Source organism: Chenopodium quinoa, unplaced genomic scaffold (assembly GCF_001683475.1).
Source record: "Chenopodium quinoa cultivar QQ74 unplaced genomic scaffold, ASM168347v1, whole genome shotgun sequence".
Classification (NCBI taxonomy): Eukaryota; Viridiplantae; Streptophyta; class Magnoliopsida; order Caryophyllales; family Amaranthaceae; genus Chenopodium; species Chenopodium quinoa.
Window position 1 is genome coordinate 953,091 of NW_018742334.1, and position 13,849 is coordinate 966,939.

Sequence of the window (13,849 nt, forward strand, 5' to 3'; positions counted from 1 at the left end):
GTTTCTTTCTATTAAAGTTTTGGTCGAATTGAGTCAATTGTGTTACAAGGCAAAATAAAGTCAAATAACTACAACTTCAAATTTAAAAATTTTGATTATGGATTCTCATTATTCTATTGAAAATAAGAATGACAAAATTGTGCGTAACCTTATTAAATTTGTTTCAATAATTCAATTCATATACAAGTATATTTTTCAATATCAAATTTTTAAGATTCTACACGTATATAAATAAAGATGTTTATTATCTTAAAAAACGTCACATACACACTATAAAAAGTCAAACAAAACAATCTTTAAGAGTTAAAGAGACGAACGGAGCTCTCTTTGATGTACCATAATATTCTCAACCAAGCCACCGAGGGTGAAATTACAAACAAGCATTTAGTCAAGCATGTAAATATTGACCCAAATTAAAGTAAAGTTTATTAATCCTAAAAATGGCGGGTTATAACATAGGATAGTACAACAAAGTATCATGGTCGCCACTCGCCAGGCAGTAGCCACTTACCCCTCACTATCAAAGGACCCAACTAATCTACATAGTACCACATCTAACATCAACAGAAAATGCAGCAATTCAATTAGGATGAACTTTAACAACAGAAAAAAAACATTAAATTTAAGGAAAAATTGCCCGGAATAATTCGACTTTTGGGCCGTCCGCTAAAAATAATCCCACCTTTCAATTATTTTTAAATAATCCGACCTTTAATGCCAATCCGCTGTAAATGGTCCCAACCGGTTACCTAACTTGTTATAACAAGTTAGATGACACGTGTCGGCCTATAATTGGCTAAAAAAAGCAAAAAAAAAAAGTTTAATTTTTTTTAGAGAAAAAAGTTTCAAAAAATTAATTATTGAAAAAACATCAACACCTCCGCCCATCCCCACCGGCCAATCTGCCTGACACCCCACCGCCGCGGATCCGACCGCCGGTGCCCCTTCCCCAGCGTAGGTGCCCCCTTCTCCTAGCGTCGTCGCCCCCTTCCCCGTAGCCCCCTTCCCCTCCCTCGAACCACCAACCCTCTTCCCCCAGCGCCGTCGCCCCCTTCCCTCTCCCATGAAATCCAACTTAAATCACCCCCAACGTCGATGTCGTCCCCCCTCTTCCCCAATCCTGATACCGATTTCCTTCCCCTTTCCTCGCCTCTAATTCTTCCTCCCTCACCTTCCCCGCCTAGATTTCGGGTGTGAATTGTAGAGCGAACAAACCCACAATAGCGACGAGGTTATGGTGGTTGGGGCTGCAAATCGGTTGCGGTGGTTAGGGCTGCAAACGGTTGCGGTGGTTGGGGCTGCAATCCGGCGACAGTGGCTGGCTCTATAATTCGCCGGTGGCTGGGCTGGAATTTGGCGGTGGTTGGGGCTGCAATACGCTGGTGGCTGGGGCAGAGTTTTTTTTTTAATTCAATTTTTAATTTAAAATTTTAGACAAATCATAGAGTGACACGTGTAGTTTAAACCAAAAAATAAAAAATTACCTATTTAACAGGTTACCGGTCACTTGGGACCATTTGAAGCGGATTGACATTAAAGATCGAATTATTTAAAAATAATCGAAAGGTGGGATTATTTTTCGCGGACGGTCCAAAGTTCGGATTATTCCGGGCAATTTTTCCTAAATTTAAAATCTCAAGGAAGTAATACTACTGATTATAGTACTCGTCCTATTCCTAATCTTAAGCGGCTAAGCCCATAATATGCTCTCTTTTTATTTGTGTTAACACCTTTTTCTAAGTAGATACAATAATGACTTAATATGCTAGTTCATCAATAATTAACGGTCCACATTTGATTCAATATTCTTCTTTTTTTTAGAGCGAGCCTTATTTTCAATTGACTTAGGATTTGTTCTCTTCAGCTTAAGTTCAGTTCAGTTTATCTCCAATTAGTTCAGTTCAATTCAGCTCTAATCAGTTCATTTTAGCTCAATTTAGTAAATCAGAACTAACCCTTAATAGAATGTTTTTCAAATGTTACTGACTCACTCCTCTTCTTCCTTCCTTTCTTCCTTTAATCCTTTTAGCTTTCTCAATTTGCGGTTTCTTCACCAAAATATCAAACAACTAACCAACAACACTTCATACACCAACCTTTACCAACCATTTTCAGCGACCAATTCTGGCAGCATATGTTTTAAAAATTGAAAATTTGATAAATAACTCATAAATTGCTTCAACGGTAGAGATCGCCGCTTTACAACGATAAACCGGACCGCTCCACAAAAGATACCCTAGTAGCAAATTATGTAATTGGACCTATATAACCCCTTAGCAAAGTATCTAATATAATACTTGTTAAAATCGTTTTTATGTATAATGATCAAAATATAACTTTTTATTATTGACAATGCTTCATATATTATTAGTCAAAATTCAGTGTTAACATATATAACGATCAAATTAGGACACATAGCTTTACGAAAGTTAGAGAATGACTAATTACATACTATTTCCAAACCGGTCTAAAAATAGAAATATGACATAGGAGTATTAGATATAATCGGAAAACAAGATAAATAAGACACACAATAATAGAATAAAGGATCTTTGCACGTAACCTAAAGAAAAAGAAAATAAGTCACATGTGACATGCCAATAAGAAAACAGAGTGCCAAAGAACTTTTTCAAAATATCCCATCTCTATTTTTTTTAAAAAAAAATTGGCATCTTGAATGACAATGACAAAAAACATTCAATATGCCTGAATGGCTGAATGAACCTTTGTTCTTACCATTTATACTGAATAATTCAGTTGTTTTTCTGACTACAAAAAAAAAGGGAATTTTACAATTTTCGCCCTTAATTAATCCACCAAACAAAATGAAAAACAACCTTCCCTTGATAAACAAAAATTCACAAAAATTTGGTTCTTCCCACCTTTTAAGAAAAACAAGAATTTGTTTCTTCAACCAGCTGTTTTCCTCAAAAATCTGCATAAATAACAAAAATATACAGCTATTTATATTATTAACATGAGAATCAAGAACATGAAAATGTTCCCAAGAAATACAAATATACAATACAAAAGACAAAATAAATTGAAAGTTTCTAAGAAATTTGAGTTTTTCATACCATCATCCTTCTTCTTCAACCCTCTTACAAAGAGTACCATTATAATTAAGAATGCCACACCAGCCGTTACTCCTACTATTATAGCAACAGTTTTTCCGGTAGTTTGCCCTGACCCTACAACCAAAAATTACATGCAAAACTGTTTTTAATATACTCTAAATTTGAACATTTTAACATTTTATAACACCCAACAAACGGTAGTTATTTTGTCACATCAATACTACGAAGTATCAATTTAAAACTATTATAGAAAATATATTTAATTTGAGTATGCAAAGTCCGTTGTCACATCAATACTATCAATTTAAAACAACTTCGGAAAATACTACTATGTGATTAAGAAAACTAAGCATTCATTATACCAATCGACATATGTTTTTGTTATAAACTTCCTTTTTTTTCTTTTTGGAAACATATTTAATGCTTACATACAATCCGATCATCCTTATTTTTGTTTCACAATCCGATGTAGATATGCTAAAACAAAATATCACCCTTTAAAAAAATTTATTGAATATCCACAATAAATTCCACACATGCCCACACTTCAAAGTCACAATCCCAATTAATAAAAGGTAAAGTGGGGAAGGAAGTAATAATAAAGATAAAGTTAAAGGGATAACTTGCACTAAAAGCTTAGCAAAATCGAACACAAACTCATCAAACTTGTACATGCCACATTTACAAGCAATAATCAAAAGAAACCCAAAAAAAATTAATAAAACATCCCAAAATTCAAGGTAATTTTAGATTTGAAATGGCCACCCCAACAAAAAGACTAAACAATGAATGAAATCCAATTAATGATTTTTCTAGTCCATCATGTCATTTCATAAATAAAACTCACACTCCTAATTATTAACAAACAAATCCTACCAAAATCCTAAAATATAATAAAATGGTCAACAAACAAATCACCCCCCATTCCCCCACAACCCCACCCCAAACCAATAATCACGTCGATAGTGTAATTTAAACTAGTAATGTCGAATTAAAAAGATAGTGTAATTTAAACTAATAATGCGAAAACTACCTGAGCCGCCTCTGGACCAAGACGACGTAGACGATTTAGGAACCCCATTAGGATAATAATTATAGCTAATGAAACACTTATGCAAGTAAACTTGTCCAGCCAATGAACTCCCACATTCAATTTGAGCCTTTTGAACAGCAGCCTTAACACATTGAGTACAATCAGTACTACTAAGATCACCTTGACATTGTCCTAAAGCATAAACAGCTTGATAATTCGTTGTATAAAACCCATTACTCCCACTACTTGCAACACCATTCTCCATTACAGTTAACGCGCTATCTCGCTTCATTTCGAACCCGGCACCAGCAACATTGGTGCGGCTACAATCCTTGAACAACATTTGCATACCAGAAATCTGGGTGAATCCAGAAACTTCATATAACATGTAACAGCCTAACAATTGTACTCTTGCTGCAGTTACTTTACCGCATAATTGGTCTGATAATTGAGGGAGTTTGCTAACACAATTGTAGCAATCTGCATTGCTTAAATCACCTCTGCATTGAAATAACCCAGAAATTGATGATTGTGAACCACCTGTAGTTGATTTGTAGAACTTGGATCTTGAAGATTGTTGAAGAAGAGATGAAAATAAGGAAGAAAGGGATTGAGCATAACTTCCAGATGGATCTGAAATGGGTTGTCTAGAACAACCTTTGTAAACCAGAGTAGTGTAATCAGGGGCAGATTTGGAAAACTGGGTTTGGTATAAAATGGTGAAAATTAGCAGAATAAGAATGAATGAATAATAACCCATTTTCTTTTATGTAAATTGTTCTGGGTATTAATGGTTAAATCATGTATAATTTGTTGAGGATCTTAGGTTTTGGAAGGAAAATGGGAAGTGGGTTTTTGGTAAAAAAGCTGAAATTTGAAGAATTTGGTGTGTTTTTTCATGAGAAAAATGAAGAGGGTATGAGTGAATTTGGTTTGATTTTTCTGGGTTGAGTGATATTTGGGGGATAGTGTAAAATTGAGTACAACTTTTGAGATGAGAGAAATAGGAGAGGTGGAGCGGCGTTTCTCTCTTTGTCTAAAAAACAGTGCAAATTTTGCTAGTGGCAAAAAAAAATGAAAATGAAATAAAGAGAATAGTACAAGTACTATAAATATTAATAAAATTGAGTATAAAATTCAATCTGGTACAGTCCATTGGCATTGTTCTTTAATTGGAAGTAGTACTTGTATGCTCTTTATTTACTTCAAAAACTTAAAAAAGAGATTGAATAATTGAGTACATTTATAATGGTTGCTTGTTATAAATCACTTTCATATTCTCCCCACTTCATTTATACTTGTGTAAGAGCTTAGAAGGATACATAGGAGTATGGTTTACCATATTCCATTTAAGGCTTGTTCTCTTACGTTGAAATTTCAGTTCAGTTCAGTTCAGTTCAGTTCAGCTCCTAATTTCCTTCTCTTATAAAATATTCATTTCATTTCAGTTCAGTTCAGTTCAGTTCAGTTCAGTTCAGTTCAGTTCAATTCAGTTCAATTCAATTGAGTTCAGTCAATGAGAACAAGCCCTTAGAATCTCATGGTATTAGGATGGTTATGAACAGGGGTGAAGCAAGACTTGGCTGAGGAAGGTGGGCGATCTACTAAGTGCGATTGAGTAGGGGTCAATCTAATATGTATTCATGCTACTTCAATAAGCACAAGTAGCATGTAGCACTAGTAAGGTGAAACACCATAGGGGTCATGGCCTTATTAGGCCTCAACTAAGCTTCGTCCATGGTGATGAAGAGTTGATATTGTAATGAGGTTGTAGAAAAAAGTCACTTAAGCTAACCACACCGTCTTTAATTAATGGATTTTGTGAACAATGTGTATGGAAATTGTATGTCTTTTTGTTTGATGCAATATTTTATCATTTTATGACTATTGGTTATTTTTGTAAGAAGTTGTGAGCTAAAGTAAAGGTCTAGTTAAGTTAGCATTTGTCACATGTCAAGTCCGTCCAACCTTGTAGATTAAACTTTTTGGGAGCAAGGGTTAAGGGTAAGAGAATCTTCATCTCCAAATAGCCCACAAAGGGATTTAATTATGTAAATCGTCTACTTACGAGGCTAAATTCTTACCAAAAAGTCAAATCCGCTTAGTATATCAATGAATTCTTAAAACTACTTCATTCTTCTTGTATACGTATATTAAAAGTATAACAAGTAATACTCCGTAATTAGTATTTCTTTTATTTTTCAATCAATGAGTTCAGGACACTATTATTATTCGGTTCCTATAACCATTACAAACCATAATATGAGGAACTTTTTAATGATATGATATTGAGACATAAACCATTATGTATGTCTCCCTAACAACAATGGTCACAGTTAACTTTTAAAGCTCCTCCCTATTTTGATTATTAAGTAATTTGTAGAAGATACAATAATGCAAAAGATATAAGTTTAAACTATGCTTACTAAATATGAACTCTGTATTATTCCTTTTGTTTTCAAATTAAATTCCTTAGTAATAAAATCTTGAGCAGAATAGCATCATTCATGCATGTATGACATTAACTATATTCCCCTCTCAATATACTTGTACAATGTTACATGCACATGCATCCAGACAACATAATAGTACTCTTAATAACATGAATTAATTTACAAGTACCATTAATTATTGAAGCAAGGATATGCTTCTTTTCAGTCAAAATCCAGTTTACTATTTGAAGAGGTTAAGAACAAAAGATGGTTAGATTAAAATACTAAGCTATCTGTATAAAGATTAATAAAATATTAGATGTTGTAGTCTTTGAAAAAAATACAGACATACCTAGGTAAAATTATAATATAAGATTAGTCAATATTGTATGTATATTGGTAAATGAAATATTCTTAGAGTTGGGAAGTTGTGGGGTGAAACAAGGCAAAGAATCTCATTTTTGTGAGTTGGGGTGGAACCGTGGAAAAAGTGTGTAAAACAGAAAGTTTTGACCCAGAGTACAGAGCACTTCAAACGGGCTTTGAATCTCAACATTATTAATATATATATATATATATATATAATGAATGTTGTTACCAAAATCCAAAAGTAGAGCTAGAAAACGTTGATTTTAATAATTTGACCTAAATTTTGATTATAATTTGACTCAATTAATAAAATGTTTCAATACATTTATAATCAAAATTTATAATGTGGAATAATAGAATTGATTCTATGCAACTTTCGACAATGACATTCAATATTTAACAAATAACACTAATATGTACATAGGTGGAAACACAAATATAGGAATATATATTAACAAATTCTTTGAGTTAATTTTGCACTCATTCTTTGTTTCTATAGAGAAATAAACCTCGCTACAAGGTTTATTTTGATTCGTGTGATATACTTGTGTTTTTGTTGTTGTTTAAGAAGGTAAGTTTATGTTAAAATAATAATAATTAATAAAAATAGGTTAAAATCTTGGTATATGCATGTCAAAATCTTACATTAAGCTTGCAGTCGGTATAATGATCAAATTATGCTTAATTATTTAACCAATAGAAGAATTTATGGTCATTTGTAAAGATCGATTATTAAGAAATATACCTAGCTATTACTCATTTATGGGAAAAATATATTAACAAATAATAATAATTCACTGAGGTCCAGAAAACAAAAATCCTATGAAAATGGATAAATTCAAGGTATGGTTAACCTTAAAGAATAAGTGATATATGCCTCCTCTATTGATTTCACCATTGAAAATGAACTTTCCCCTGTGAACTTTCAACCTCTATTAATGATCAAGCTAGAAGCTGACAACTTGCCAATTTCTCCGTTTTCTCTGGTTAACAGGGTAAATGTTAAAATTTCATAAAGACCCCTAATTTATAGCACAAATATCAAAATTGCCCTACGATAAATTATCCAACTTTCTCATGAATATAAAATTGGATTTTCTCCAATCATTAAAAAAAAACCCTACCCTATAAAATCCTATTCACTTCACCTTATAAACAATAATATTCAGTTAAAATAATTTAAGTTTAGCAAAATAAATCCAGTTCAGTAAAAATCAGTAACTTTAAATTAGTAAAAATAAGTTTAATTCAGTAAAAATCAGCAAAAATAAATTCAATTCAACAAAAATAAATTCAGTTTAGTAAAAATAAATTCAGTTTAATAAAAACAATGTCAGTTCAATAAAAATCAGCAATTTTAAAAAAGAAATATAACAAAAAAATCAGTAAAAATAATTTAAATTTAAACAAAAATAATTTAAATTTAATAAAAATAATTTCTATTTCACAAAAAAAAAAAAGAATAAAAAAAAAATGAAGTGACAAGTGGGGGCCTAATTTGGTAAATTGATATTCTTCCCATATTCCCACCACCGACTCATTTAAAACATCTATCACAACAAATCTACTGCCTTTTTGCGGTGGTGCATCCGTCTTTGCCGTCTTCTATTTATTCACTGCCTTTTATATTTCTCTTGGAATTTCTTGCCCTTTTTTTTTTCGTCGAATTTCGAATTTTAGGGTTAGGGTTTGACCGTTTGATGATCGAATTCTGAGAAAACTTCGATTTTTCTTGAAGATCATCAAACCTTTTATTAATTATTGATTCAATTCAATCAATAATGTATGCATTGAAGGAGAAAGTGAGTGAGAAATTATCTCGTCTTTTGGCTGATTCTCCGTCTCCACCATCTCCTCAATTGCAAGAATCTCCAAAGGTACTTTGATTTTGAGCTTTTTATTTGAATTTTGTAAGCTTATTTAAGCTTCAATTTAAGCTTATTTGATGAGATCTACACAATGTAGGGTTCGTGATGCTAGATTTTGTTTGTTAATCATGATTTTAGTTTTAAGAGAGGAATTTTTATTGTTAAATTTGTGATGTTTCAGCTGATATTGCTTGCAATTATGGTTCTTAATCGTCGATTTTCAATGTGATGAAGATTCAAATTAGTCCAAGCTGAAATTTTTGCGATCATAGAAAATTGTGAATTTTATTTAACCTGAATTGCGTTTGTTTTTTGCATAGTTTGTAAAGATTTGCAACTTTAATTTGTAATGTGCACTTACCTATAAGCTATAAAGCAATTGGGTACATGTTGAATTATACTGGAATTCAAGCAGTATAATATTACGACGATTGTCAAAGTTAGAATTCGGAATGCTGGAGTAGTGGAGTGTATATGATCCTTCTCTTGCAATTAAGCTAAGGATGAGTCTCGCGCTTGATTAGTCCTTTTGCTAGAGTACTTGATTGATTAGGATCCAAACCTCCAACCCTGGCTCAAGTAGTAGTAGTAGTAGTGTAATTTTCATCCTAATGCTGAATGTAAGATATGGGGAATGTGCAGGTCAATTCATACTCCATGGGAGCAAAAACTTTGTCATCATTCTTTACCTACATTCATCCTTCAGCTGCCAAACAAAAGACTCAGGGTGATTTGAAGTCTTTGCAATCATCTCCCACAAGATGGAAAAGTAGTAGTTTTTCTCGGCGAATTCAAAACATGGAAAATCAGGCAGAACTCATTCCACAAGATGAATGTAGAGAATCAACTATCTCTCATAATGAGCATGAGAGCCCTGTTTCTACTAGAAGTAGTTGTGTGCCAGAATTCTTTGAGGATGCAATTGAGCCTCCGAGCCCTTGGAAGCTTATGCCTAATTTGACAGACGATTCTTCATATGTTGATGTGGGATTATATGAGTTTCTTGAGGCATCCCTTCCTAACATCGTGAAGGGTTGTCAATGGGTATTGCTATACAGGTAACTGCTTTTTCTAATGCTTCCCTTAATGGTCTTCATCAACTGCTTCAATGCTTTTCACTAATTTTATCATAGTTTCTTTTGGCTTCTTTTAACTGAAGGGCAGTACTTTAAAACATGGTACATCTCTACGTACTCTTATACGGAAAAGTGCTGATCTTCCAGGTCCTGGCTTATTGGTAAGGATGACTTGTAAATTAGTCATGGAGATACATTTTATCACTTTGTTGGATAAAGACTGATGGAAACTGCTGTTCATCTTCCAGATTGTTGGAGATAGAAAGGGGGCTGTATTTGGTGGGCTCCTTGATTGTCCTCTTAAGCCATGCCCTAAGAGGAAATATCAAGTGCGTTGATCTCAGCAATGTTTACTTCTTTTTCTCTGCGGTTTAATTTTTGAATTACCACTCTAATGTTAAATTTGACAGGGAACAAACCACTCATTTGTTTTTACCACTAAATTCGGTGAACCAAGGCTGTTTAGAGCAACAGGTAAAGCTTATTTTTCTTGACCTTGTGTAAGCTGTTAGGTTGAATGTGTTTGTAAATATCAACGAGAAAATGGTCAATGTACTTTCGGTGTTAATGGACTGTAAGGTTGGGGTTAAGGGTGTATAAATGTCTCCACAAGGGCAGAAAAGCTTATGTCATGAAGCTTTACTGTCGTTTGCTATGTGTAAATGTAAACATCACTTGTCTGCTACCTTTACATGCCATTTTGCCAATACTTAAAGCTGTAAAAGCTTCTCAGCAGTGAATGCTTATGACATGTCTTTCATTTTATTATAGGTGCCAACCGATACTACTATTTGTGCTTGAATGACTTCTTAGCATTTGGTGGGGGAGGCAACTTTGCTTTGTCATTGGATGAAGATTTGTAAGTCTTTTTTTTTTTTTTTTTTTCCCAGTAATTTATGAGAATGACTCGTATACTGTTTTTGAAGGCTAATTATACTTATATATATCTGTTTATTTTGTTTATCAGATTGGCTGGAAGTAGTGGGCCATGCCAGACTTTTGGGAACACATGCTTAGCTCATGATCCAGAATTCGAATTGAAAAATGTTGAGGTACTTTTCTTTTCCTTATCTTTGAGATATCAGCTGTCACTAAATTTATTTACTTTTTTGCGTCATGTTTTGGGTAACTGACTGTCAGAGTCCACCATAATAGCTGTTCTCTAGTTAATTTCTGGGGTGAAAGTTTCTGCAGTTTGCATAACTTATTTACTTTCTGAAATTCTGAAGCCTGAGCTATTGAGTATTTTCACTAATTTTCACTTAAGAAAACCCCATAAGCTGTATATTTGTTGCCATTCATTGGTCATATTGAAATTGGAATCATCAGTTCAAGACACATCTTAAAGCTACATAAAGCTGTTAGAATTTTAGTTGTACATTGTATATATTCTGTGTAGTCAGTACTCTGATAGTCTAAAATAGAAACTGGCTAGTTGTGAAGAACAGAAAAATGTGTGGGAGCAGATCTAGTATTTAAAGCTCTGTTAGCTCTGTTGCTGCAGGACTGTAACTTATTGAGGGCATTTGATGAGATATTTTATGCATGAACAGATATTGCAGACATAGTCAGATTAGATGTTATTATGCTGTTGTTAGAAATTGACTGATAAATTGAATAATGCAAATCTGCAAGGGATCATACCTGCTTTGAATGAGCTCATACAAGCAGCTTATATTGATTTACTTTTGCCTTTTCCTACCCTCCCCTCTTCTTCTCTGAGTACGCTTTAAATTATCAGTTAATATACTTGCTGTGGACTATTCTGGAGAGTGTAGTAAAATGTTTAAAAAAAAATAATGAAAAAAAAGGAAGAGAGAAGATTTTGGTGTGTGCCCTTATTATCAAGAGCTTGAAGGTTTTATTTAATTAATTTTTTTGGGAACGAATTGGGAATTCCGGAGATTCAGGTTTAATAGTACAAAAACCAATATAAGGAGGAAGAAAAAATTATACAATGCAAGTGTAATTTTGGGGGTCGTTGCATTTTGAAGTTCTGGTTGTATTTTGCGCTCATATTCTCTATGTGGATTTTATAGCTTATCTTTACTCGGTCTTTGTTGTATCTTGTGATGGTTTTGATTGGGATTTTGTGGGTTTGACTGCTTGAGTCACCTGAGTAGGAGGTTAAAGGACCCTACATGATTTAAGTCCCCTACACGATTTAGCTTGCGCTGGTAATTACCAGTAAGGATTCTAAGGAATTTTGAACTTAGTTCAATTTTGAGACATTAGAACAACTGAATTTTAAATGTAGGACTAGCCAATGTTGATAACTACTACATCATCTTTTACTTCTGGTGTAGATTTAACATTAAAGATTTGCTTTTAGTTTTTACATCCAGACGACATGGATTGACAAGTTAACTATCATGAGCTAGATCAAGAATTAACTTTGTATTTTTTGGTTTAAAATACATGAGTGGAGGAGATCTTGGAATCAATTTCAGTTTGATTATAGACTTTATTTCAATCTCTTAAGTCTTAAAAGAAATCTTTGGTTTTTTTGCTGAATTTGTTCTTTCTACCCTGTCTGCAGCTTTGGGGTTTCATCCATTCATCTCGATACCTTACTTGGTATGAAACTGATGGAGAATTGGTGTAGTGGATATCTGCGTTAATTCAATTATTTGTTATCGAGGATCATCATCACATTTTATTGGTTATTTATACACACTAATCTATGTTTTTTTAAGGGTGTATATATTGTACAACAGTGTATGCTTCTATTACTTTCTATTTATACCCAGGTTATTTTGGGGGGCGATAAGCCGATGCGATAGTACTCCACTGATTAGAATGAAAGTCAATATACCTTCAAAATCCTCTCGAGATAAAAATTAAGCCTACTTATTTATCAAAAAAGGTTATTTGGATTATTTTATTCAGTTCCAGGGTTTCAAATAGACTAGTTTTGCAAGTTCTTTGAATTATTTTAGAGTTGTCAATTCGGGTAAATAGGTCGGGTAAGAGTGGCTCGGATCAACTCGGGTTGGGTCAATTCAGACTAATTCCATAACCTATACGGCCCGGGTTTGGGTTGGGTCATGCTTGAGTCGGGTCATACTTCTTATCGGGTTTGGGTCGAGTTTAGGTCGGATTAATAACAGGTCGGATTAATAACAGGTCGGGTTACATCCGGGTCGGGTGAACAATAGGCCAGGTTTAATTCGAGTTTTCACGGGTTAAAATGGGTTAGGGTAATTCTCGGATTCAGTTTAAGTCAAAAATTTGCAGGTCATAATCAGGTCGGGTCATTCTTGGGTTTGAATCGGGTTCGGTTCAAGTCAATAATTTGCGGGTTATAATCAGGTTGGGTCATTTCCAAGTCTGGTCATTCTCGGATTCAAGTCAGGTTATGTTCAAGTCAATAATTTGCAGGTTACAATTAGGTCGGGTCATTTTCAAGTCAGGTCATATTCGGGTTCAACTAACTATAAATAGATAATTATCATTTTTATCAAGCTAATTATTTCCTTTGACTATAAATCTATAATGTATATGGCAATATACTAGGAAACTATAGTCTATAATTTAGGAAGACAATTATCTCCTTTGACCATACAACAAATATATACCATATTTAACTCTTAAATTTGATTATGATGCTCCTTGCTTTTGCTGGGCTGGACCGACTTGGTCTCCCAAGACAAAATGTTTTGATCAACAATAATAAGGTGGTCTAAATTGCATTTAAGGTGATTTGAAATCAGGTCAGGGACAATTTGGGTTGAATTTAAGTCGGGTTAATAACAAGTTGTGTTAATTTCGAGTTGGGTTAGTAATAGATCGGGTTGAATTTTTGGGTTGGGTAAGTAATAGATATGGTAAAATTCGGGTCGAATCAATAACAAGTCGAGTTGAATTTGGGTCAGGTCAATAAAAAGTCAGGTTGATTTAAGGTCAGGTTTGTAACATGTTGGGTTAAATTTGGGTCAGGTTATGAACGGGTCGGGTTGAATTCAGGTCAGGTTAGTAACAAGTCGGGTTAAAT

General features: G+C 33.6%; 2 protein-coding genes across 2 annotated transcripts; one reads left to right on the forward strand and one right to left on the reverse strand.

Moving 5' to 3' along the window:
• Positions 1-2,666: 2,666 nt before the first annotated feature.
• Positions 2,667-5,190, reverse strand: LOC110692855 (cysteine-rich repeat secretory protein 11-like). The gene is made up of 3 exons (XM_021869939.1): positions 4,111-5,190; positions 3,078-3,191; positions 2,667-2,935 (listed from the first exon to the last, which is right to left on the reverse strand). The coding sequence occupies exons 1-3, from the start codon at positions 4,868-4,870 to the stop codon at positions 2,928-2,930; spliced, it is 882 nt and encodes a 293-aa protein (XP_021725631.1). The 5' UTR covers positions 4,871-5,190; the 3' UTR covers positions 2,667-2,927.
• A 3,204-nt stretch (positions 5,191-8,394) lies between these two features.
• On the forward strand, positions 8,395-12,632 carry LOC110692864 (oxidation resistance protein 1-like). The gene is made up of 8 exons (XM_021869949.1): positions 8,395-8,788; positions 9,422-9,837; positions 9,944-10,016; positions 10,104-10,184; positions 10,266-10,329; positions 10,627-10,714; positions 10,823-10,907; positions 12,395-12,632. The coding sequence occupies exons 1-8, from the start codon at positions 8,693-8,695 to the stop codon at positions 12,458-12,460; spliced, it is 969 nt and encodes a 322-aa protein (XP_021725641.1). The 5' UTR covers positions 8,395-8,692; the 3' UTR covers positions 12,461-12,632.
• The last annotated feature ends 1,217 nt before the right edge of the window (positions 12,633-13,849 follow it).

What these genes read in the sequence shown, in the direction of transcription:
- LOC110692864 (XM_021869949.1), top strand. Translation starts at nt 8,693, where the DNA reads ATGTATGCATTGAAGGAGAAAGTGAGTGAGAAATTATCTCGTCTTTTG. An exon ending in AATTGCAAGAATCTCCAAAG is followed by an intron (nt 8,789 to 9,421) that starts GTACTTTGATTT and finishes GGGAATGTGCAG; the next exon opens with GTCAATTCATACTCCATGGG. An exon ending in TTGTCATTGGATGAAGATTT is followed by an intron (nt 10,715 to 10,822) that starts GTAAGTCTTTTT and finishes TTTGTTTATCAG; the next exon opens with ATTGGCTGGAAGTAGTGGGC.
- LOC110692855 (XM_021869939.1), bottom strand. Translation starts at nt 4,870, where the DNA reads ATGGGTTATTATTCATTCATTCTTATTCTGCTAATTTTCACCATTTTA. An exon ending in TTGGTCCAGAGGCGGCTCAG is followed by an intron (nt 3,192 to 4,110) that starts GTAGTTTTCGCA and finishes TTTTGGTTGTAG; the next exon opens with GGTCAGGGCAAACTACCGGA.